General features: G+C 54.5%; 2 protein-coding genes across 3 annotated transcripts; both read right to left on the minus strand.

Moving 5' to 3' along the window:
• Window positions 1-1,308: 1,308 nt before the first annotated feature.
• MRPL58 (mitochondrial ribosomal protein L58) lies at window positions 1,309-8,718 on the minus strand. Its single transcript, XM_029213241.1, has 6 exons — window positions 8,517-8,718; window positions 5,478-5,514; window positions 2,935-2,994; window positions 2,183-2,265; window positions 1,922-2,091; window positions 1,309-1,649 (listed from the first exon to the last, which is right to left on the minus strand). The coding sequence occupies exons 1-6, from the start codon at window positions 8,700-8,702 to the stop codon at window positions 1,565-1,567; spliced, it is 621 nt and encodes a 206-aa protein (XP_029069074.1). The 5' UTR covers window positions 8,703-8,718; the 3' UTR covers window positions 1,309-1,564.
• A 2,974-nt stretch (window positions 8,719-11,692) lies between these two features.
• Window positions 11,693-22,949, minus strand: CDR2L (cerebellar degeneration related protein 2 like). Of its 2 annotated transcripts, none has more exons than XM_029213192.1 (5): window positions 22,446-22,949; window positions 16,265-16,377; window positions 15,808-15,956; window positions 15,046-15,210; window positions 11,693-14,098 (listed from the first exon to the last, which is right to left on the minus strand). In XM_029213192.1, the coding sequence occupies exons 1-5, from the start codon at window positions 22,522-22,524 to the stop codon at window positions 13,207-13,209; spliced, it is 1,398 nt and encodes a 465-aa protein (XP_029069025.1). In that variant the 5' UTR covers window positions 22,525-22,949; the 3' UTR covers window positions 11,693-13,206. The 2 variants fall into 2 exon arrangements, with proteins under 2 accessions (XP_029069025.1, XP_029069026.1); XM_029213193.1 differs by lacking the exon at window positions 22,446-22,949 and adding an exon at window positions 20,211-21,907.
• Between the last annotated feature and the right edge of the window lie 1,940 nt (window positions 22,950-24,889).

Here is a 24,889-nt window from a genome sequence, read left to right on the forward strand (position 1 = left end):
GGTATAGGCTCAGTGCCACTAACCACTACCACCCTACGAGGTGGGCACTAACAACATCACCCCTAGTTTATAGATGGTGAAGCTAAGGTTCAGAGAGGCCGAGTAGTTTGCCCAAGGTTGCACAGCTGGGGGTGGTGGAAGTCAGCAGCTGATCCAGGGCAGCTGGCTTCACAGCCCATTCTCTCAATACTATGGTTTACTGTCCCGGCCACAGGCAGGGCCCTTGGCCATCACTGGAGCCTCCAGGTGACAAGCTCTTACCTTGCTCCCTTGGCCAGCCCCTCCCCTTCTTCCATCCCATCTCAAGCACATCAAGTACATCTTCACTGACCATCCAGCTGGAACTAGTTCCTTCCCAAAATCTATTTAGACCTTTCTTGTGTTATTTACGTTTTAGGTCACGTTACCCAGACGAATCCATTTTTCTTCTCAGCTTTTATCATCCTCTGATCAAATGGAAGTTCTCCGGAAGAAGGACTCTGTTTTGTTCGTTGCTGATTCCCCAGGACCTGGCCCACTGCCCGGTGTTCAATAAATATTTGTTGAATTAATGAACCAAAGAATGCTGCACTTCCTTGTATATGAGTCTCAGCTCCCTACTGGGCTCTGAGTCCCTTGAGGACAGGGACCCTATCTTCCACATCTTTTGTATTTCGTAAGAGTCATTTATCGGGACTTCCCTGGTGGCACGGTGGTTAAGACTCTGCCTGCTAATGCAGGGGACACAGGTTCAAGCCCTGGTCCGGGAAGATCCCACATGCCATGGAGCAACTAACCCCGTGTGCCACAACTACTGAGCCTGTGCCCTAGAGCCCGCGTTCCGCAATAACAGAAGCCACCGCAGTGAGAAGCCCGCGCACTGCAACGAAGACCCAACGCAGCCAAAAATAAATACAATTTAAAAAAAGAAAAAAAATCTAAATTCCTCAATTTGAACCCGAGACCCTGCACCTTGAACTTCTATCTCCCTCTCCAGACTCACCTCTCACGACGACCTGGACAAATCCCCATTCAGACGGATTCCTCATCTCCTCCACCGCAGCCTTTTCTCTCGTCTCCTTTATTCACACTGTTCGCTTCAACCGGCGTGTCCTCCCGGCCCTCGACTGATTAATATTCTAGCCCTGTCTCCAGGCCCAGTTCTGATGCCCACGCACCTGTCTCAGCCCTTCTGCCCCGTGTTCCCAAAGGGCTCATCCCTCTGTGCTCCCCCGGGGCTGTACAATCAGCCAATAATTATTAGGCAGATCTAAACTGAGAGAAAAGGGAGGAATTCTGTTCTGAAGCATTCTGAGAAGCGGAAGCCCACTGAGTTTAGAACTTTATTGCAGCTAATATATTAAATGGATAATAGAGGTTTGACAACATGGTAATTGCCTGTAAAGACCTCTGCAACCACTGCCTACAACCCTCATTCCAGATGAGCATTCCTGAGATGGTTCCAATGTTACAGACAAGCACTGACAACAAACAACACACGCGTCTCCTGATGGTGTTAAAGCTCCCTCGGTGACAGCTGCTTGGAGGCCCTAAAGAGGGTCTTTGCCAGCTCGAGGGGATGATTTCAGTCCACATCTACCCTCCTGCTTGTCTTTATGGCAGAATTTATTCTCTTTTTTCTCAGCCTTTCCCGATTCATGTTTTCTATCCTGAAAACAAAGAAAAACACAATTATGCCCAGATGCCCAATCAGTGGTTATCAAAGTGGTGAGAGGAGCTGCCAGCTGAGCGGGAAGCAGAGCAGCCGAAGCAGCAGGCGCCGGCCCAGAAGCCTCCACTCCGGGTCCGAGTCTCTCCCATTCCCGGAGCTTGTCCACCTGCCTGCTGGCAGGTCGTGGGCTTCACCGTGCCTCCTTTCTTCCCTGTGTAGCCCCTTGTCCACACGAATTGGTTTACAGAAGCTCAGGGAATTTTCCAGTACCTGATTTTCTGAAGTACAGCATCTTCTCTGGATGGCTCCTTGGCTGGCTGGCTGGCCTCAGTAATCATGTCTCGAATTTTCTGTAGGCAATCTGCCAGATTTCGGAACTGATAGCGGCTGCATTCAGAGGTAAGGATCAACTCTCCTGCCCTGTTGATCTTATTTTTGTGCTGCGGAGAACAAAGGCAAAACCAGAGTTCTACAGAGTAAAGGCCTAAAAGTGACTGAGGGTTAAAGAGAAAGGAAAGGGCCCGTGGTTACCGTGACCGCCATCTTCTGCCGTACAGGCTCTGCAATCCACTCGGCGCTGGCCAGGTGGAACCTGACTTCAGCCTTGGAATTTACTGTAAATAAAGGGAGGGGGCACGGGTCACTGAGACGCTCGGGCAGGCTCAGCGCCCGGGTGGCTGGTGACCACCGGATTCTGAACCACAGGGAGGTGAGACACCCACCCGGGGCTGTTTCTATCCTGTGTGAACTCGGGGATACAAACTGGGCTATGGAATGAGCCTGCAAAGATAGTGAGGCACATCCAGACACAAATAAACTTCCAGGAACAAAACGCCTAGTGCTTTCTTCCTCTTACAATGTACTGGGTTCTGAAAAGAACGTGGGGGGCGCGGAGGAGCAATCTTACAATGTACTGGGTTCTGAAAAGACTGTGGGGGGGCGGGTGGAGGAGCAGGGAGCGGGTCCAGGAGAACGAAGGAAACCTGCTCTTGGAGCCGGCTGCCAGCTCACACTGTGACTTCCCTTTGCTTAGCCTCCCAAGCCAGTCCTAGTCCTAGCAACCCACAACTGAGCCTGAGAATCAGGCCACGTTCAGGAGAGTAAAGAGGGTTATGACATAAACGGGCGGTATTTAAGCTTCTGAAAAGTTATGACATAAACGGGCGGTATTTAAGCTTCTGAAAAAAAAAACCCTTTACTGCCACATGAATGTAAACACAGAAGTTCTCAAGTCCACCTCTCAGAAAAGCTTTAAAGTGAAAGAAAACAAGGCACCGTTGTACCTTTGTTAACATTCTGGCCCCCAGGACCACTACTCCGACAATAAGATATTGTCAAGCGATCTGAAAAACAGAACACACACCAACAAAATATTATCACAGGGCGAAACATGCAAACTGCTAACTTACCATCGACGTCAGTATCCCTAATTCGTCTCTCTTTCAATGACGTGACATTCAGATCAGTAGTCAGAGATTAGTTACAGATGTCAAAACTAAAATCAAGGGCCTCCCAAGGCCACGGAGAGAGCAGAGGAGGTAAAATTCCAACCCAGGTTGTCTGCTTCTGGTCTAGTATGTTCCACTAGATCTGATTGCGCTTGCTTTTTGCTGTTAGTTTGTTTTAAGGCAAGGACTCTTGGGCTTCCCTAGTGGCTCAGTGGTTAAGAATCCGCCTGCCAATGCAAGGGACACGGGTTCGAGCCCTGGTCCGGGAAAAAACCACATGCCGTGGAGCAACTAAGCCCGTGCACCACAACTGCTGAGCCTGTGTGCCACAACTACTGAAGCCCGCGCACCTAGAGCCCGTGCTCCACAACAGGAGAAGCCACCACATCACTGTGCACTGCAACAAAGAGTAGCCCGCTCGCTGCAACTAGAGAAAGTCCGTGCGCAGCAACAAAAACCCAAAGCAGCCACACACCCACAAAAAGCCTTATTAAAAAAAAAAACAGGGCTTCCCTGGTGGCGCAGTGGTTGAGAGTCCGCCTGCCGATGCAGGGGACGCGGGTTCGTGCCCCGGTCGGGGAAGATCCCACATGCCGCGGAGCGGCTGGGCCCGTGAGCCATGGCCGCTGAGCCTGCGCGTCTGGAGCCTGTGCTCCGCAACGACGGGAGAGGCCACAACAGTGAGAGGCCCGCGTGCCGCAAAAAAAAATAAAATAAAATAAAAAAATAATAAAGCAAGGACTCTTTCAAAAGCTCAAGTTAAGGGACAAACTGAGTTTAATGTTCTGAAATGCAGTGGATGTGGACTCCCCAGAGGGTAGGTGGCTCTCATTCCTCGTGAGTTGCGCGTGCACCCCTGGGCCTCGGTCGCGGTCAGTGGATGAAAACACCTGTTGGGTGAATGAGCGCTCCATTTGGAGCTGGGAGCCCCGTCTTCTAACACCAGCTCATCACTGACTGACTTTGTGACCTCCACAAACTCCCACCGCTTCTCTGGGTCTTGGTTGGTCTGTTTTGGATCTGTAAAATGAGGTTTCTTCCTTCTATTTTTGTAATTCATGAAAAGCAGCCTCATAGTATCTGAGGGAAGCCGGGAAGGCAGAGCAGCGGAAAAGTTCCAGAAGACTGGGTGGCGAGCTGCAGGGGCTTTGGGGGGCGAGGAATGCGGCCCCGTGGTGGTGGAGGGCCGGCCTCAGCGGGCAGCGGTGACCTCGCCAGATGGCTTCTGAGAAGCCCTTTGAAAAATCAAATGAACTCATTTTTCTGAACAGGTGAGGAATACGTATGGTTCCGCGGGGGGAGAGGGGGGCGGTTCTACCCCGGGACTGGTGGCCTTGTCTGCATCCGTACAGGCCAGCCAGGCACGGGGAGACCTGGGCCCCTCTCAGAGAACACGAGCAGAGGCAGCTGAGGAGCGGCCACTCGGCCATCTGCCTGCCCGTCCCCCCGAGGCTGTCAGGAGACAGCCTCCCTTCTCTCTGGGTCTCGGCCTCCTCCTGCCTCAGGGCACAGCTGCGGGCCTCAAACTGCTGAGCAGCCGCAGGGCGCCGGCTCCTCTGCTGTAGACCGTGGTCACCTGGCCTCCCTGTTTCAGGGTCACCCTGAGCAGCCGCAGGACGCCGGCTCCTCTGCTTTAGACCGTGGTCGCCTGGCCTCCTTGTTTCAGGGTCACCCTGAGCAGCCGCAGGACGCCAGCTCCTCTGCTTTAGACCGTGGTCACCTGGCCTCCTTGTTTCAGGGTCACCCTGAGCAAGGGCCACCAGGAGCCGGCGCCTCTGGCTGCTCTCCTCTCATTGTCTGTGCGCGCCAGAAACTCTCTGAACCTCAGGAGGGTTTTGCTCGTTTCTTTACAGGCCACGCCTTAGGCTTGATGGGCACAAAATTATGAAGTTATGCAAATGGTTTACAGGGAGAAGTCCCCACTCCTGCTCCCCAGCCACCAAGTTCCCGGTTTGTCCTTTCCCCTGCCCTCCCCACGGCAGTCCCTGTATCCAGGGTCCTTCACATCCTCGCAGATCGACGTGTACATCCAGAAATGTGTCTTTCAGATATATGTAAGTGAAACACAAATGGTAGCTCACTATACAGATGCTTCCGTACCTTACTTTTTTCAAATAACAATCAATTCATCTATCGTAAAGACTGTTCCACGTCACAAGACCATCAAGAGCTCTCTGTTCGTGCTGGGCACTGCACAGCACTCTGGAGTGGCTGCCTCATCATTTTTTTTTTTCCTTTCTATTCTCAACAATGCTGAAAGGACTCTGCTTTTGTAACCCCAGACAGTTTCTTTACTTTCATTGGTTTGGAGAGACCTGCAAGGAATGTGTGAGGGGTAGAGGAAATGACTGATTTTTTTATAAGCCCAAACTACTCACCTATAGGAATGTCGCAGTTGGCTTGCTCTGCATCATCCTGTAATGTAACATACACGGTGTCAAATAAATATTACCTACTGGGCGACTCCTAACTGTTCCAGGGCAACAAAGCAGAAATGATGTAAAGCCACGACATGAATGTAATACAACTATTTTCAGGTCTCCAGCAAAATCGTATCAGGATGACAGAAACATCGTCCCCAGACTCCAGAGGTACTGCCTCAGAAACACTCCTCCAGGGAAATGGAACTGACTTCTCCAGCCTTCCCTGCCGCTGCCCCCTGATTCCACTTAGCTAGTGTCGGGAACTACCAGCGCCCAGGGGAGGGAAGGTGCCACAGTACATGCACATCAGGCAGACTCCAAAAGGAACACTCTCTGCCAACCTGGAGCAACAAACCATGGGTCCCCTGTTCCTCCCCAGACCCCGGGAAGCTCGCATGTGAGGCTGTCTGCCTTCAACAGTGACTAGCACATCTGCCTTGAGGGTTTGTGTCAAGCTGACCTACTCACCCCAGGACCTCTCACCTTCACGTCTCTCCCGAGTTGTTCTTCCGAAGCCTCAAATCCTCACATCTACAGGCCCAGTGCAAACACTACCCACTCTGAGGCTCTTCTGTGCCCCCAAGCTCAAAGTGTCTTCATCTGTCCCCGCTCTGGCTGCGTTCATCACCCACCACCCCGTTTTTGCGGGGGGAGGGGGGCCCCGGGCCCCACCCCTACCCCCCCGCTGCACCGCATGTGGGATCTTAGTTCCCCCACCAGGGATCAAACCCGCGTGCCCTGCACTGGAAGCTTGGAGTCTTAACCACTGGACCGCCTGGGAAGTCCCTTCATCCCTTTTCATCTTAGAATTATCTGGGGGTGAAATCTCATCCTACTCCACCTCTGCATTGTAGAGACCCTGGGCTGCGTCCTCCTTGAAGCACGCTCTTCCCTCCTTCTGAGCTGGCCTCTCCAGTTTCCTCTTACCTCCCCGTGACTTTCTCACTCTCCTTTGCTTGCTCTTTGCAACCTTTAAAAACTCTGAAATGTCCTGAAATCCTTCCTCTTCTCTCTTTCCCTAGAACATTCCATCCATCTCCTTTGAAAATACCACCTTTGGGAATTCCCTGGCAGTCCAGTGGTTAGGACTCAGTGCTTTCACTGCTGGGGCCCCTGATTCGATTCCTGGTGTGGGAACTAAAATTCCACAAGCTGGGCGCCACCAAAGTAAAAAAAAAAACAAAAAACAACAACAACAACAAAAAACTTTGTTGATGACTCCCAACCTTCTAGCTCAAACTCAAACCTCTTTCTTGAGGTAAAGCCAACTGCTATTCGAGGTCTCCTCTCTCGAGTCTAACAGATGCCTCAAACCTCCTCACAGAGGACCTCCCTTCCTAACAACCTGAAGTAGCTCCCTGGCTATCACATCAAAACACTCTGGTCTATTCATTACTTCTCGCTCTCTGATATGTTTTCCCCATTTGTTTACTGTCTGCTCCTTCCGCTAGAACATAAACTCCATGAAGTGGGAACTCTGTTTTATCGTGGTGGTATCTGCAACGCTTGCAACAGTGTCTGACACAGTAGGTGCACGAGAAACTTTTTGTTGAATGTATGAACAGACAAACGAATGCTATTACCGTTCTGTCGTCTCCATTAATGGCAACACAATCCTTCCATTACTCAAGGCCCTAGACCTCAACTCCTCTTTTAATCTCACTTCTCAGGGAAAATCCATTAGCAAATCCGGTAGGCTTTCCCTTCAAAATTTATCTAGAACCTGACCAATTCTCATGACTCCTATTGCTTCCACCCTGCTTATCATCTCTTGCCTATAATATTGCAATCTCCTCACTGGTCTTCCTGTTCTTGCCATTCTGCAACCTCTTCTCTAGAACAGTGATTTTTGTAAAACTAAGTTGGATCATTCCGCTCTTCTGCCTCCATCACATTCAGGGCAAAACTAAAGCCCTGTAAGCCCTATACAAAGGCCTCCCCACAGCCTTCTCCCCTTCAGCTTCATATCTGAGCCCCCTGCTCAGCCACACTGGCCTGCTTGCTGTTCCTTGAACCAGCGGAACATGCTACTGCCTTGAGGGGGGTGGCACCTGCTGTTCCCTCCGCAGGGATGCTTCTCTCCCTGCTCTTCTCACGGCTCCCTGCTGCCTTGTTTCTCCCGAGTCTTTACTCAAGCATCACCTTCTCAGAGGCCTCCTTGGACCAGCCTACTTACAATTGTAACCCCACCCCCTACCTTAGCACTCCTTCTCCCTTCCGGACTTTATTTTCTCCGAAGTACTTATCACATACTCTATGTTACTGATTTTCTTCATTGCCTGTCTCCCTCCATTAAGCAGATAAGCTCCACTAGCATTAGGATTTTTGCGTTTTGTTCACTACTCTGTCCCCATGCCTAGCATCGTGTATACACCATGCTTTCAACGGAAGTTTGTTAAGTGAGTGAATGAATGAATAAATGAATGAACGCTCTCTTCCAATCCTGTAGGTGGAAACTCCATAGAACAGGGTGGGTCCAAACTCTCCTGCTCCGGGCCCTGATACAGCGCCTGCACACAGCGGGCTGTCAATAAAGGTATCCTGAGGCAACGAACCAGAAGCTCTGTTTCCTCAGGCGTGCTGGGGTTACTAGAGGCTAAGGACCACGTCACTTGCTAAAAGGCTCCAAAAGGGAGCTACTTGGCAGCTTCCTGCCTTAATTGTCCTCTGTGGACGGCACTTTTCCCTTGGGACGAGAATTTGGGCCTGAGGGACGGGGAATGAATGCGGAAAAGCTGGTGGTCTTGTAAGAAGCATAGCCAGCATGCTCTCCCGGCGCCGGCACACCTCGAGCCACACGGGGGGCCGCCAACCGCCCAGCCGCCCCAGTCCCCCGGTTGCTCGGGCAACCAGCCTCCTCCCGCGGCGACCGCCATGTTTGAGCGCGTCCGTCTCTTGGATTAGCAGCACGCCCGGCCAATGGGGCCCCGGCTGCCCGACGTCACCCAGCAAGAGTCCAGGAAACGCCCCTTCCGTCCGGCCCTCCCGGCTCACCGGAACCCTCCAGGCGGTGTCCGAGCCCCGCGATTTGGGGTAGAGCTTGTCCAGACTGTAGATGCTCTGGAATTCGGTACCCTCTACCTGTTTTTTCAGAGTCCGGTGGGGGCAGCGCGCGGGCAGCGGGAGCAACCAGGATTCGGCTCGGTTCAGGCCCCAGCGCAGCCACCGTACGGCCGCCATGTTCGGGTCTCGGGGCCGCTTCCGGTGGGCGTTTTCTTCCGCGGTCCGTGGGCTCGCTCTTCCCTCGAGACTTTGGTTCCGCTAGACCTTTAGCGCCTGACATGGGGAGGAAGCGAGCAGAGCTACCGGCGTTGCTCTCGCGGGGAGCTTATTAGAGGTTTCTGGTCGGCCGCCTTCAGGAGGCCTGGTTGGTGCTTTGAGGGCATCTGCTGCGATGGGGAAGACGTTGGCCAGACAGCGAGCTCTCAAGGGAGCCTCCTGGTGAAAAGAACCCCCGGATGCCGTGTCCCCCAGAAACACCACTTTTCTCCCTTTCGGTCTGTGCCTTCCTGGACCTATGTTCCCCCAAATCTCACAGCATCAACGAAGCATGCCCAGGTTCATCTCCATCCCCTTTACTCTTTGACACTTTTTTTTTTTTTTTCACATCGCTCAATCTTATTTTTGTGTCTGTTGCCTGTCTCCCAGCCGGAATGTAATCACCTCCAGGAGGGCACTGGCTCATTGCTGGATCCCCAGTACGCAGAAGCTGGCACGTCATGGGTACTCAATAAATATTGTTAAAAGGGATTCTTTGGGAAGGTGTTTTTGAAAGTTGAGTTGCGCCAGAGCTGAGTTTTAGTAACTTCAGGCTCATTCACAAGACAGCCTAAAAGCAAATCCCTGCTGAGCACCTGTGTGAAGGCTCTGTAGGACAAATAACAGGATGGAGGAGAGGCGGGCAGGTAGAGAAAGAAATACTTTAGACAGTGGACACCCGCCCCAGCCCGCCTGCTTTGTGGAGCTTGGTGGCAGTTTCTCCAAGCCAGGAGATGAGGGGAGGATGGGGAAGTAGGTAGAGATTCAGAGAGCCACAGACAGCCTAAGCAGAGACCTTTTTACAGGATTGTTAAAAAATGAACTTGAAAACAAAAGTTCTAACTCTGAGAAAGGTTTAAAATAGAGCAAGCAGTGTTTGCAAACAGGTAAATGTTAGCTAAGTTGCTTTGTCGAGAGGCAGTGTGGTAAACGAAAACAGCTCAATAAATGTTAGTGATTATTAGTAATATTAGTGGTTATTTCTTAATGGCGGGTTCTATTTTTAGGAAAAGCACAATTACCTAGAAAAACATGTCCCTGAGAATGCGGCTGTTTGACATAGGAGATTGTCATCAAGTCAGGGCTTTACCATCTTAGCCTCATTGATAAAGGCAAATTCTTTAGGAGGGAAAACAATACTTCCCAAGCACTGGCTTTGCAAACCCGGACTAGGAAGGGAATGGCAATTGACATGCGCTTTTGGGGCTCTAGGCTTTAAGGGGAGTCTCCTGGGACCCTCCCTGTCGGACTTAATCCCATGACCTCAGAGGGAACAGAGGCGTCTCCATGGTGACTGGAAAAAGCTGCTCAGGGGAGCAAAGCCAGGGACTTGACCAGGTTGACGGCTCAGGGATTACGAATAAAACCACCATCCCATGGCATCACTGCTCTGAGGCTGGGCTCCAGCTCTGCGCCTGACCCAGAGTGATAGGAAAAGGAAGCTGTAGGTTTCCATGGCCCCAAATAAACAGCCTGCTCAGGCCATCTGGTGGCCTGGATTCTGGGAGAGGAGGGGTAGAGGAGAGAATGGAACAAGCTACCCTGTGGTGGATAGAGGAGCAGCTGGCAAGCTCCTTTCACCTGCTGCTGCCAAGAACCATCCAGCATAGAGACCCTTCTGGGAGAAACAGTCGTGAGAGGTGCCACCTGTTCCCTTAAAAAGGGGGCACTGAAGGCTGAGGCCAGCCTTCTTCCCTTCTCTGGTTCTCCATAGGTTGAATGGGTGCTTCAGGAAGGGGACATGCATAGGGGTGAGAAGAGGGGAAGAAAAGATAAAGGATCATCAAGCCATTTCTGGTAGCTGAGGAGCTTGCAGACACCAGGCCTTCTCTATAGCTGTGAGTTGGGGTACCACACCCATGTAGAGGGGGTCCACAGGATTTTCCTTTCTTCTTTTCTGGAGTGCCCTAGGTCAGACTGGCTCTTAAAACTCAACATTACGTGGAGGTGCGGAACACGAAGTATCACACAATGGGATTGATCAGGTCTGGGTTCGACTATTTCTATGTGCTTTTTTTTGTTTTTGTTTTTGTTTTTGTTTTTGCCGTATGCGGGCCTCTCACTGCTGTGACCTCTCCTGTTGCGGTGCACAGGCTCCGGACGCGCAGGCTCAGCGGCCATGGCTCACAGGCCCAGCCGCTCCGCGGCATGTGGGATCTTCCCGGACCAGGGCAGGAACCCATGTCCCCTGCATCGGCAGGCGGACTCTCAACCACTGCGCCACCAGGGAAGCCCCTCTATGTGATTTTGAATTACTAACTTAACCTCTAAGCCTCGGGATCCCCATCAGTAAAACAGAGATTTTACCGCTGCCTCATGAGGTTGCTGAAGGCCAGGGTGATTTAAAAAGCAAAGGAAGGCTTCCCTGTTGGCGCAGTGGTTGAGAATCCGCCTGCCAATGCAGGGGACACGGGTTCGAGCCCTGGTCCTGGAAGATCCCACATGCCGCAGAGCAACAAAGCTGGTGAACCACAAAGCAGGTGTGGGTTGGGAGGAGGGATTTCAAAATCAGTACAGCAAGGAGGGTCCACCCCACGGGGTACCCTGCAAGGCAACGTGACCGGCCTAGCTGGTACTCAACAAATATGGAAACTTCCAAGAGCCTGCTACTTAGAGCTGTTTGGTTGCCAATCACGGGGGTGGTGAAGCTCAGGCTGTGCCCCTCCCCCCCATAGATAGCTGTGTGATGGGAGACGGGTGTATGAGATGCACAGAGACAGGACCATGGCTCCATTTCTGGCTTTAGATTACTGGTGCGTTTTTTATTAAAGAAGAGAATAAAGCATTTGTAAATATATTTCTCTCATGTATACTTCGAAGATGACGCTGGTCAGCAGCTACAGAACCGGGGAGCAAACAGGCAGAAGCCCTTCCCCCACCCATCCCATCCCACCCCACCCCCTCCACCCTAGGTGCCAGAGACACACGGATGGCTGGGAGCTGCCCAGCTCCAACGGACCAAAGGTTCCAAGATGTGTGAATGGAAGGACCAGCTGACAACTCTCATCACAGTGCCGCCTGGAAAGCAGGGTGGCGCCTCCAGGGAGGTTGGGCAGGCTTGTTAAGAAAACCCCTTTACCCCTTAGAAACAAATAAGGCATGAAGGCTCCCCACTGGGCTCCCAGCACAGAGGCCGGGGCTACTGACTTCCACTGCGTTGTATGGCTCCTCTGATTTCTAGGGTCTCAAGAAGAAGGAACTGGGAGCCCTGAAGAATTTCTCAGGGCAAACGGGGGACCTGGGCATCTCTTAGCTGAAGCTCTTAGCTGAAGCTGGACCTTCTGAAGCCTTAACAAAAGATTAAACCCCTGACCCAGCTGGGTCCTCAAAAGCAGGCATTGTATGGGAAGGAGGAGACATGTTCCCCATCTGGTCCCATTTCAATACTGCCCAGTGTGGGGTGAGACTCTTGGGCAGGCCCCAGTAAAGGGGGGCAGGGGAGGATGCTGGGACCATGGGCTGGTGGCACACATCCAGGACATTCTGGGGGTGGCAGGCATGACCTGCGGTGGGGTGGGCCTGGGGGGAGCAGGGGAGTGAATGAGACACATCATGGTCCCTGAGATGGGAACAGGCAGAGGCCAAGCTCGGTGAGTCAGAGGAGGCATGCAGAGAGAGGGGGCTCCCACTGCCCAGACCCCTGGAAGGCTTGATACCCAGAAGGCATTTCCAGGGCTGGAACCCAGGGAGGCTGGCTCTGAGTTGATTGGCTACAGATCTGCAGTGGGCTGAGGACCTCCAGGGAGAAGCCCGCCCTCACCAGGGCTGGAGTCGGGCCACTCGGGCCTGGCTCAGGCTTTCTGCTCTGCATGGCAGGGGCCGTCTCTGACCTGGTCAGGACCCTCGAGGTGGGACAGCTGGTGCTAAGGGAATAACAGTGTGTCACAGCTGGAGAAGCAGTGGGTGGTCCAGGAGACCCCTGGAACCTGCAACAGCTGGCTCTGGGGTCCCCCTTCAAGTGTTTTCAGTTGTGGCGAGGGGTCAGGGAGACCCTGCCTTGCAAAAAAAAATCTCTCAAAAAAATAAAAATAATAGAACTTTGAAAAAAGAAAGCCAACTGGTCCAGAATGGCTTTCAGAAGCCTGGCCACAAATCTGAGAGCAAGGCCCAGGGTCAGGGAGTGGGGGCTGGGAGAGCGGGGAGTGGGGGCTGGGAGAGCGGGCAGTGGGGACATTTGGCTTGCAGACTCTCGGCTGCGCCTTTGGGCTGGCGCGGGGTGGTGGAGGGTCCTGGGAGGCAACAGGTGTTGACAGCCTCCCCCGTCAGCAGGGAACAGGTGTCCCCCGCATGCTCCCTGGGTCAGAGAGCAGCCTCCCTCTGGGGTGTATTGCTGCTGAAGGGCTCCCTCTCTCACCAGAGGCTGCACAGCCCAGGTAAGGGGGACCCCACGGCCTGACCCTGGGGGAGGCCACTGGCCGGGGAGCCTTCACTTGCTGCTGTGCGTCTTGACTTTGGTGGCGTTGATGTCGGCCTTGGTCTTCTGGATCCTGGAGAAGATCTCCTTGAAGAGCGCCTTGTACTCGGGCTGGCTCTGCTCCAGCCGCTTGTCCACGGCCTCCACGTGCTGGCTCAGGCTCTTCTCGCCCGCCTTGGCCTCCCCCTGGCCCTCCTCGCTGCCCCGCAGGTCCTTCCACGAGCTGTCCCGGGAGATGGGCCGCGAGGTCTGCACGCCCGCGTGCCGCACCCCCGCCCCGTGCTGCCGGCACTTGCTCAGCAGCTCCTCGTACTTCTCCAGCAGCGCGTGGTACTGCTCATCCACCTCGCGCAGGATGGACATGCCCCGCTTGCGCACGCTGTTGGCGTGCAGCGTGAGGTTGCCCACGTGCCGGCCGGCAGGGTCTTTGGCCACGATGGCGTTGAGGGCCGTGTCGCTGCAGCTCTTGCGCACAGTGTGGCCTGGGGACGCGGCCGGAGAGGAGACCCCGTCCTGGGTGCCCGAGTTGTCCCTGCTGCCCGGCTGGGGGTCGTCGGCTTCAGGCGCCTGGGTGAGGGGCGCCAGCAGGGCCTCGGCCAGGTGGTCCTCCCGGCCCAGCAGGTAGGTCTTCGCCTGCTTCATCTGCTGCAGCTCCAGCAGCTCGGCCTCCAGCTCCTGCACGCGGAGGCGGCAGCCCTCCATCTCGCACATCCGCCGCTCCAGCTCTGAGTACTCCTGCAGCACCGCCGCGTACTCGTGCTCAGCCCGCTGCTGGCGCTGTCGCTCCTGGCTCACCTGGGAGCGCAGCACTCCCACCAAGGTCTGCAGCCGCTCGTTCTCCTGCTCCAGCGGCCGCGGGCCCAGCTCCAGGGAGGAACTGTGCAGGCGGAAGGCATCCTCGCACCTGGGAGGGAGCAGGGGCAGGTGGGCAGAGGGTGGTGGGCACGGCCAAGGCCCCGGGAGCCCAGCCGCATCTCTCTCCCCGACGGGGTTGGATAGGCTGCCCCACCTAGAGTCGCTCTCGGCCTTTCTACCCCTGCTCTCTGCCCTGGGAGGTTGCCCCTAGCTTCCGCCAGGTTTCCTGGCTCTCTCTTGGGTTCAGCCAATGGGAGGCACTGGCAGGAGGGCCAGGGGGATGGGGGCAGAGGCAGGTCACGGGGAATGTCTCCCCCTGGGCTCCTTTCCTGGTTACTGCAGGCCAGACAGCGCTCTCCCTGCCTTCCAGGTTCCAGTAACCTCCCTTCTCCTGCTCCCTTCAGGCCTCAGGATGGTAACAGCTCCTTGCTACTGCAACCCCAGGGTGCTGCAGTGTCCCCCTGGTTTCCCCACACCTTGCCCACACCTCTTTATTAAGCACTCCTCAGTTACTCTGGGCGGAGGCTGTCTCTTGCCAGGACCTTTATTGAAACACCCACTAAATACACCGTGTGTACATTAGGAAGTCGTCCTATTCAAAAGACTTAATGAGAACTGAAAGGTATAGTTAACCCCTCCTGGGTGAGAATTCTGGCTTACTAAACAAACAGGTGAACTTGGATAAGACACATGATCTCGGAGTTTCAATTTCCTCCTCTGAGTAGTGGGGACGATAAATCACACCTTAAGGTACTGCCGTGAGAATTAAATCACTTAGCAGAGTGGTGGGCACACGGCCAGTGCTCACAGGAGCCAGCTGCTGACTGTCGTAGTAACAGGAGCAGCCCCTCCGATAGCCTGGACAATGCGGCAGCTCTCCTTCCCACCTGCTGCGGGGCGCCTTCCCGCCCTTCCCTGCCGTGGTTGGCAGCCCCGGGCACTCGGAGACACGGTCCAGGGTCCAGGCTGCTGCCCTCGAGTGGCACCCTCACCTACCGGGGGCTGGCGCACAGCTCCTTGAGGCAGGGGAAGGTGTGGATGGTGCGCCGGCGCTCTCGCTTCTCCCGCCGCACTCGCAGTTGCTCCAGGTCCCGCAGCTGCTCCACCTGGGCCTGCAGCTGCTCCACCTGGGTCTGCAGGCGCTCGATGGTCTCTGTCAGCCTGGGGATGGGGTGGGGGACACACGCATGGGAGGGACTTTAAGGGGACGGGGCCAGCCCTCCTCACTGCAGCCCTAGGGGGACTTGGGGGTGGGGGACAAACAGGTGACCTTGAGCCACGCTGCCCGGTGTTGAGGTCAGACAGGGAACTCCTTGTACGCCCAAGGACCCACTCTTTCCCCCCGCCTCCCAGGCCAAGCTGACCATTTCTCCTCCGTGTCTCCTCGGTTCCTTGTACACCCATCTAATCACTTATCACCCTATAAAATAAAATATTTTGCAATAAAATATTTACGTGTCTGCCTTCCCTCCCAGAGGGCGGGACAGTGTCTTTGCATCCCCATCACTGTATCCCCCAGTGCCTAAAACAGAGCCTGGTGTGTAGCTCATGCTTAAAGAAGGTTTGTGTCCTGAATGTTAAGCCAGCCCAAATCGACAAGGACAAACTCACTACCATCCCAGGTTCCCAGACCGGGGCTTCTGAAAGAAGGAGACTGAGTCACACCCACTGGTCAATACGCACACATGTACACCCAGCCCTGGGCCTCTCCTTGGCCATCCCCAGCCCCCGGCTCCCAGCCCTCCACCCGGCCCTCACCCATGGATCTTCTGCTGGGCAGCCTTACTCTCCAGCACCAGCTTCTGGTTGGTCAGCTCCAGGTCTCGGGCCGCCAGGTCCAGCTGTTCGTACACTTTGGCGTGCTGATCATTCACGTGCCGCAGCGTGTCCAGCTGTTTGGTCAGGTACTGGGGGTGGGGGTGGGTGAGTAACCTTTCAGAACTGTGTTGGGGAAAATGTCTCCGCCTGGGCCCTCCTCCCACTTCTAGGAACAGGTTTGCTTTGGGGTATTCGTCTGCAGCAGAGGGAGGTGTCAAGATGGTGGTGCAATAGGGCTGCCTGGGACAGTTGTGCAGGTTGTGAACTGCACAAGGCTGTTGGGCCAAGGCTGGGCCTGCTAAGAGGGCACCTGTTCCTAAGCTGCACAAAGGTACACACGGGCCAAGGGGTCCTTGATGGGTGGCAGAGCCTGTGCAGGGCCCGTGTGGCCCCTCACCTCAATCTCCTGCACCTGCTCCTCGTTGGTGGAGTACATCTGCTGCAGAGACTGCTCCAGCTCCTTGTTCCTCTCCAGCAGCGTCTTCCCCAGCTCCGCGGCTAAGTGCAAGTCTTGGGGGGGAGGGGGCGGGGGGGGATATGAGCAGCTGAGAATGAAGTTGGAGGACCCCCGCCATTCCTGTTCTGAGCACTCATTCTGGGCTGGGCCTCTGGGGACCCTGAGAGAACCAGGACCCAGGGGCCACTCCTGGGGAGACTCCAGGCCTGGAAGGGGATGTAAGCCACAAGCTAAGCCTGTGCATTGGCTGTCACTTCTGCCTGGAATGTCCTCTCCCCAGACACTCCCAGGGCTCACCCCTCTCTGCCTTTAATGTCACCTTCTCCAGGAGGCCTTCCTCAGACATTGACCTCATTGACCTCAAAACTGCACCCTGCCCCACGCCCCACTCCCTCCCTGTTTCAGTTTTCTCCTGAGCTCATATCACCACCTAATTTACCAAACAATTTGGACCCTTTTCTTGTTCATCTCCCTTGACTAAATCGTAAGCTTACAGGGCAGGGATTCTGCCTGTTTTGGTCACTGATATTCCTAGGACCTAGAACAATACCTGGCACAGAGCAGGTGAATAAGAAATCTTTTCTGAAAGAATGACTGAGTGGAATGTGATAAGAGCATCAGCAGACATGGGGCAAAGTGCCCTGGGATGATAGGTAAGGGAGAGTTCAAGCAGGGGACAGTGGGAATCTCAGGCAATGAGCAGCCTTGGAGTTGGGTTCGGAAGGGCGGCTGGAGCTTACTGAGAGGGGGAGGGGCAGAAGGGCTTGCTGGGTGTTAGAACTGGACACGGCTTCAGGGCTCTTTGGCCCAGGACTTCCCGGGTGGCACAGTGGTTAATCCGCCTGCCAATGCAGGGGACACAGGTTCGATCCCTTGTCTGGGAAGATCCCACATGCCCCGGAGCAACTAAGTCCACATGCCACAACTACTGAGCCTGCGCTCTAGAGTCTGCGAGCCACAACTACCGAGCCCACGTGCCACAACTACTGAAGCCTGCGCACCTAGAGCCTGTGTTCCGCAGCAAGAGAAGCCACTGCAATGAGAAGCCCGCGCACCGCAACAAAGAGTAGCCCCCGCTTGCAACTGGAGAAAGCTTGTGCGCAGCAACGAAGACCCAACGCAGCCAATAAATAAATATATTTAAAAAAAAAAAAAAGAGAGAGAGAGAGAAAACAGGAAAGTAAAAAATGGTGCAATAAAAATAAATATTAAAAAAAAAAAAGCTCTGGCCCAACCTCCTTATTCTATGGATGACAGGTTGAAGAGGAAAGAAGAATAACCTACCCAAGGTTTCATTACCTGGGTTACAGCCACATTGGAAGCAGAATTCACATCTCCTCACCCCAGTTGGGTACCATTAGGTCCTAGTGACACACGCCCCTCTCCAAAACCTTCTCCTTTCCCCGGGCAGCAAAACCAACCTCTTCCCCCAGTAGCCCCGATTCTTGTACCCTGTGGGACCGGAACCTCCTCTCCCCAATCCCAGCCAAAGGTAAATGAACACCTATCAGAGAGGTCGGGAGGGAATCTGGCCTGTCTTTAGGGGGCTGTATCGTGGGGAAGGGGAGGGGTTAGAAGGGAATGGCAGGTGCTGGAATCCCTAAAAATTCTCTCAGTGGGTCTGAAGTTGGGTGAGGGTACCTAGACATTTGGGGTGGATATTTCCCCATACATAGGCCTAACTCCTTTTAGAAGCAAAGGGTAATATATAAAATAGATAACTAATAAGGACCTACTGTAGAGCACAGGGAACTCTACACAATACTCTGTAATGACCTATATGGGAAAATAATCTAAAAAAGAGTGGATATACGTACATGTATAACTGATTCACTTTGTTGTAGAGCAGGAACTAACACAACATTGTAAATCAACTATACGTCAATAAAAATTTTAAAAAGAAACAAAAGTTAACGTTTGTAAATATATTATTATTTATATTTAAATACATAAATATATGTGTAAGGGAAGCCTAGGATCAGATTGTGGTCTCAGAGAGGAGGTCAGATCAACTTATGTTGTGTGCTTGGTGGAAATTCGGCAAGACCACCCCAAGTTTGTGACGAGGGAGGCACGCCAGCTTCCTGCTCTCTGTAATGGGATGGTGGACATTTGGCTCATCCACAAATGCTATCAAGTAATTCATGTATACATGAAAAAGAACAGACGGTCACACTAACTTTTTTTTTACCCTTGGGAACTGTCAGGTCGTCTGTGACGAGGCCGCTGCTAGGGATGCTACCTCCTGCACTGGTGTGGGAGGACAGGCTCTGTGGGTGGCCTGCATGAAGCCCCTGAAACTTAACCTTGAGTCCAAGGTCAGAGGCAGAGTGAGGAAAGGCCAAGAACAACTGCACTTTATGTTCTTCCTTCCAGGTGAGCATCTGAGCTGTGTGTGTATTCCTACTGCCAGTGGGTTGGGCTGGGGCAGCTGTCATACTGCAAGTCATACTGTAAACCGGGGATATTGAAGGCAGCCAATGTGACCCGGGCCGCTTAGCGATTCCGAGATGCGAGATGCAGGAAGGGAACACAATAGAAGCGGCTTGGGGAGAATCCCAGAGACTGTCTCAGGGAAACGGGATCACAAATGCAAGCTAAGCTGGTCCGAGCTGCCAGGAGGGATCATGAGAGAAGTCTAGAAGCTGCAGGGCAGGGAGCTGAGTAGAGCCAAGTGCTGGGGAAAGGACACCAGCTAGATGAGGGCTGGGCACGGCTTCGGCTTCGGGGAGGGTGCAGCTCCCTCTGGACCAGAGGGGTAGGGAGTCCTGGGAGTGGGAGGACAAGGGAGCTGGCTAAGCCAGAAGTGGAATCTGGAGTAATGAACAGCCTGTCACAGCCAGATTAATGGTTACACTGGACCAGGCCAGGGAAGGTACTGAGTCTGAACTGGCATCTCCTCTGCCTGGACCCCAGCATTTTCTGGGGTCTCCTGCAGTGGGCTGCAGCAGTTTTGCCCTCTGAATGCCAGCAGAGGTGTTGCCCAGGAGCAATGCCCCAGAGCCCTAGAGAGAATGGCTGGAAGCCAGGGGATGTCTTTGAAGAGAAATCCTAAAATCCTACTGCCCCTCCTGGTTGGGGTCAGGGTGGGACCCCCTAGACTCCAGAGAAGAGAGGTAGGGAAAGGACAGAGGACATAGGGAAGAAAAGACAAAGATAAAGGGGGCAGAAGGAGGCCAGCTACCACCTGGCAGGGCTGCAGGGGTCCTGTTCACAACCTCCGGGGCACCAACGTCAGGAACCCTGGGTGCGCAGAATTGGGGTCTGGTCACCTCCCTCCCCTCGCCATGTCAGAGTTCTCCCCTGAGGCTGAGACTCAAGGTCAGGAGCCCAGGACCTCAATTCTGTGACTCAGCAGTCATCTCTCAGCCTGGAAAGAGGTACCCACAGGGCCGGCCACACCTCGTCCAAGGTGGGGGAGGGAGGCAGGCAGAGAGAGAGTGCCAGCGCTTAATAATTAATGGTTTTTTCTATTTTTACTGGTGCTCGTGGCAGTGGGCAGGGGGAACACAGTGAGAAAGGAGGACCCTGTTTGTTCCAGATGCCTGCCTCCACTGGGACGGAACAGCATCAAAGTCAACCAGGAGCCTGATGGGCAAGCATCTGAAAGTAAAGTTGGGGCCCGTCCTCAGGGGAGTTGGGGCTAGCTGAGAAAAACCATGTCTTGGGACACTCAGAGGCAACTTGGGGGCAGCTGGGCGGGAGAGAATTTGGGGAGCGGGTGTGGGGAAGGGGGAAGAACAGGCACCCGATCCCCCACGTGTCTGGCCTTTGGCCCGCGTTCACCCCACCATCCAGCCCTCCGTGCCGGTCCCCATGGGGTGCCGCAGCAGCTGTGCCTGGGACTTCCTCCGACCCCCACCCCGGCACTCCAGGTAATTCCTACTTTGCAGTCATGCGTGGTCTTTTCGCATGGCTCTGTGCCTCGGTACAAGCGCCCCCTCCACTTAGACTGCCGGCCTGCTTCCTCTGCCAGGGCAGGGCGGGAGGGCCCTCTTCGCCCTCCGGCTCGGAGGGGTGTGTAAGCCTTTACGCATCTCGCAGCAGAAGGCCCTCACTTCTGCTCTCACTGTCCGCAGGGGCTCACTGCTGCAGAGCCCCCGTCGCTCCGTCACAGCTGCTAGTCTGATCCCATTTCTGCCTCCTCTGCCGGACTGTGGAGGCTGCGAGGGCGGAGATCACGTCCCAGGCTCAGCACAGCACCTGGCCCACGGCAAGCAGACGTTTGGCTTCTGGTGGAAAGCTCCAGTGTCCTCTGAGACTGTCTCATTTCTGGTTTCCCTCCTCGTTCCTGGGCTCTGCCTGCTACTCAGGCTACGAGGCAAGGCTGACTGCTGCAGACCAGTAAGGCCAGAAAAGCAGGGGCCTGTGGGGCCCATTCCCGACCCCGGACCCAAAGCATGGCTGCCCGGCCCAGCTGGAATCTCGACATCTCTCTCCCTCTGCAGATGCAGCACATCTCCCACCCCTACTCCCTAGCTCCTTCCTCCCACATCTGGGCCGGGCACAGTGCCAGAGACTCCTTTAGGGGTGCGGGAATGAAACGAGACAGCAACAACATCAGCTTCTGCCTCCAAGGAGGCCATCTTCCCAGGCACTCAGCTTCCAATCTTTCCTTCTAGGCCCGCCTCTTCCATGAAGCCCTCTCACCGCATCCTATCATCCCCACTCAGTTACAAGCCCAACTCCACCTACTCAGGTGCACCCAGGAGGCCAGGGCTGGGACTACTCCCAGCTCCCAGGATAGTGTCGGACACTTAAGTGGAGCCTGATATGTGTTTGTGTAATGTGAGGTTTTGGGGGTAGTTGCCCAGGATGGGGAAGGGGGTTGTTGCAGCCAGGACTGGGCATTTCAGTCCAGGCAGGGAGGCTGAGGGTAGCCTCTAGGACACAGAGGTGCGGTCCAGCCCAGCACCGCCCCCCCCCATCCTACACTGGTCCCGCAGAGGCTCTGATTAACCCACGGTCCTGAACACAAGGGCAGCGCCTCATCTACCAGCAAATGTGGCCACGTGGGGATGTGGGTCAGGGCCGGAAAACAAAGGCTCCAGGATCTGGCTAGATGCCTCACATGAGGGCAAAGGCAGGCGTCTGGGCCCCATGGATGGAGACCCAGAGCAGAGGGTGTCCGCACACACTGAACCAGACTGTGTCCACACCCACCAGGCTTGCTGGGTGACTGTGGTCACTTCTAGAACATGTTTCCTAGCGCCTCCAATTCTGACCATCCAAGAATGAGGCACTTTTCTTGGGAGGAGAGGTTGGATTTGATCTCACTCCAGCAGGCCCTGGCCCCGACCCTCTTAGGCCTCCTCCTCCTTCCTGTCCTAACAGCCCCACCCCCTACTTGGAGTGACGTCACCTCGGCCACCTCATCAACCCCCTTCCAGTCGCCCTCTCTGCCCTCAAATGGGAGAGAGGGGAAAGTGACTCCCTGTTTACTCAGGCTCTGATCTGGGGCACTGCTCAGAATTCCCAAATCTGATCCCCTCCAAACCTTGGGCCATTTGGGAGAAGGCCAGCAGGGGAAGGACCAGGGGACTCCTCCCTCTGGAAGGCAGATTGGACTCCTAGTAGCCTCCGCTTCTCCATCGGCAAGGTGCCGGCACCCCCATCACCTCCCTGGGTAGAGGGGAAGGGAGTTGGGGAAACTTTCTAGGAGCTCAGGAATCCTGGCAGGGAAGTGTGCCGCTGGATTTGGAATGGGGATAACTTCCTCCCCCCTTGGCCCCCCAAAACCCCTCTCAGCAAAACAACCAAGGAGCCACCTCCTGACCTCCAAAGACTTCCAGCCAGTACTCTCAGACCCCCCCAACAATACCCGGGGCGCCTGGGCAGTTCCTGCCTCTAAGACGGGGTGGGCAAACTGGCTGAAGTATGCCCCTGTTGTTCGGGCAAAGAGGAAGACCGCTCCCCCCATTTTTGCAGGTCTTCACGCGTTTGGTTCGGGTCTTCCCGGGCAGCGCCCCCTCTCTCCACGTCCCCATTCTCCAGACGCATCTCCTCTCTCAGTCCGGCATGCCGGGTGCAGCCCAGCCCTCCCCGGGGTGATACCGCCCAACAATGGAGAAGCGGACAGGGGTCGCGGGGCGCGCCCCGCTTTCCTGCCCCCTTTGCTCACCCTGCTCCAGGTCCTGCTGGTCGTACCAGGGCTCCTCTTCCTCTGCGGTGAAGTCCTCCATCCTGGCGGCCCTCCGCATGGCCCCGCAGGCGGCGGGCTGCAATTGGGCGCTGCGGCGGCGCGGCTCAGGGCCGGGGCGCGGGGCCCGGGACAATGCGGCGGAGGCGGGCCGAGCCTCCCGCGTCGCGGACTCGGGCTGCAGTGCCCCCGCCCGCGCCGCGCCCCCTCGCCATCGGCCGTCGGCCTGGCGCCCACAGGGGGCTGGCTCGCTGCCGCGGTCTGGTCCGGCTGGGGTCCTGCAGAGCCCGGGGCACCGGGCGGCGGCTGCACAAAGGGTGGAGGGGCGGGGACGGCGGGCGGGACGGCGGCAAGGAGGGCCCAAGCCCGGGCGGCAGGTCTGGGGCGCTAGGAGCGAGCGGGTGCCGCGGCGGGTACCCCCTGCCGGACTCCGGCCAGCGCTGCCCCCCGCCCGCCCGGCGACACCAGGAGCCGCCGGGGCATCTTGGCGGGGTCCGCCCCGCGCTTCCCGAGCCGCCCGCTCCGCGGGGTGGGGCCAACCGCCGATGGCCAATCAGGACACGTATGCAAAACTGGAGGCGGGGCCGAGGGCGGTATCTCCGCAGCGTTGAGGTTCGGCTGCTGCTGAACCGACCCCACCTTCCCTTCACAGTCGACTCCAGTTTACATCTCAATGCCTAAAATCATTTTATTTTGTTTACCTATTGTCTCTCTCTCCCCGTAGATCTCCTGAAAGCAAGGATCTTGTCGCTCTTGTTCACAGCTGGCTCTTCAGTGCCTAGAGCAGGCTGACCTACTGCTACCTTCCACGGACACTCTTTGAATGAATGAAAATTAATCAAAAATTACCTTTAAGAAATTGTGTTTAAATGCCTGTGGCCTGAAACCTCACTCCGGGAGTGGTGAACTTTGACTGTTACCTCCATTCTGGGCCATTCCCTTTGAGGTCCTGTTTCCCTCTCCCTGGGATTCATATCCTATACCCAACTATACCCATTAAACTATATAAGTGTCACTTATCCGAGCATTCTTTCCTTAAAGGAGTTTTCAGACTCAAGTATACATGTAACTCACTTTTATTAGGCCCCAGCATGTGCTGGTACTGTTGAAGCACCCTGAGTATAACCGACTCTGAATCTATGTGCCAAATACATCAAACAAAGGACTTGTATCCAGAATATAGAAAGAACACCTGCGAATCCACAAGAAAAAGAAAAACAGCCCAGTAGAAAAGTGGGTAAAAGGCTTGACCAACACTTCACAAATGACCAAAGTGACCCAATCAACATGTGACAAGTTGTTGAACTTCTTGAGAAGGAGCCACGGTTGTTTCTGTAACAAATTACCCCAAATTTAGTGGCTTGAAACAACACACACTTATTATCTTACAGTTTTGTAAGTTAGAAGATTGACATGGCTCTTGAAGACTGAAATCTAGTTGTTTGCAAGGCTTTGTTCCCTTCTGGAGGCTCCAGGGAAGAGTCTCTTTCCTTGCCTCTTCCAACTTTGAGAGAGGCTGCCCACGTTGCATGGCTCATGACTCCCTTTTCCCAATCTTGAACGCCATCAACAGCAGGTGACCCTTCTCACACTGGATCACTCTGACTTGTCCTGCCACCTTCTTCCACTTTTAAAGACCCTGTGATTACATTGGGCCCACCTGGATAATCCAGCATAATTTTCCCATCTCAAGATCCTTAATTTAACCACATCTGCAAAATTCCTTTTGCCATGTGAAGTAACATATTCAAAGATTCTGGGGATTAGGTTATGGATATCTTTGGGGGTCAGGATTCCATTTACATAAAGTTCAAAATTGGCAAAACAAATCTAATCAGGATAGTATTTGGCCTTGGGGAGACGTGGGGGAACTCTGAGGGGCCAGGAGTGTTTTATTTCCTGATCTGGGTGTTGGTTACACACAGGTGTGTTCATTTGTGAAAATCATTGACCTGTATACTTACGTGCACTTCTCTGAATGTTATACTTTAATAGAATAGTTTACTCAAGAAGAAGGAAAAAAACACCCTATGGCTAAGACACAGGTAGTTTCTGCTCTCGTGTAGCTTACATTCTAGTGGGGATAAATAAGTGATTACAACCTGCAATGTGCTGTGAAGGAAATTAACAGGCTTCTGTGAGAGAGTCTGGGGGGAAGGTTCAGGAAAGATTTCCCTTAGAAGGTGACATCTAAGCTGACACCTAAAGGATAAGATGGTGCCAGCCATGCCAAGCTCTGGGGGGAGGGTGTTCCAGGCAGAGGAGACAGCAAGATCAAAGGCCCTAAGAGCCCGACATATGTTAGAAACTGATGGAAGCCCAGCATAGCTGGAGTGGAGAGGATAGAAGACAGATGAACTGGAGTTAGGCCCATGGGAAGGAGTTGGGATTTTTTTTTTTGTTCCCAAGTACACAGAGAGAACCAA

Source organism: Monodon monoceros, unplaced genomic scaffold (genome assembly GCF_005190385.1).
Source record: "Monodon monoceros isolate NGI ecotype Baffin Bay Population unplaced genomic scaffold, NGI_Narwhal_1 Super_Scaffold_9, whole genome shotgun sequence".
NCBI lineage: Eukaryota > Metazoa > Chordata > Mammalia > Artiodactyla > Monodontidae > Monodon > Monodon monoceros.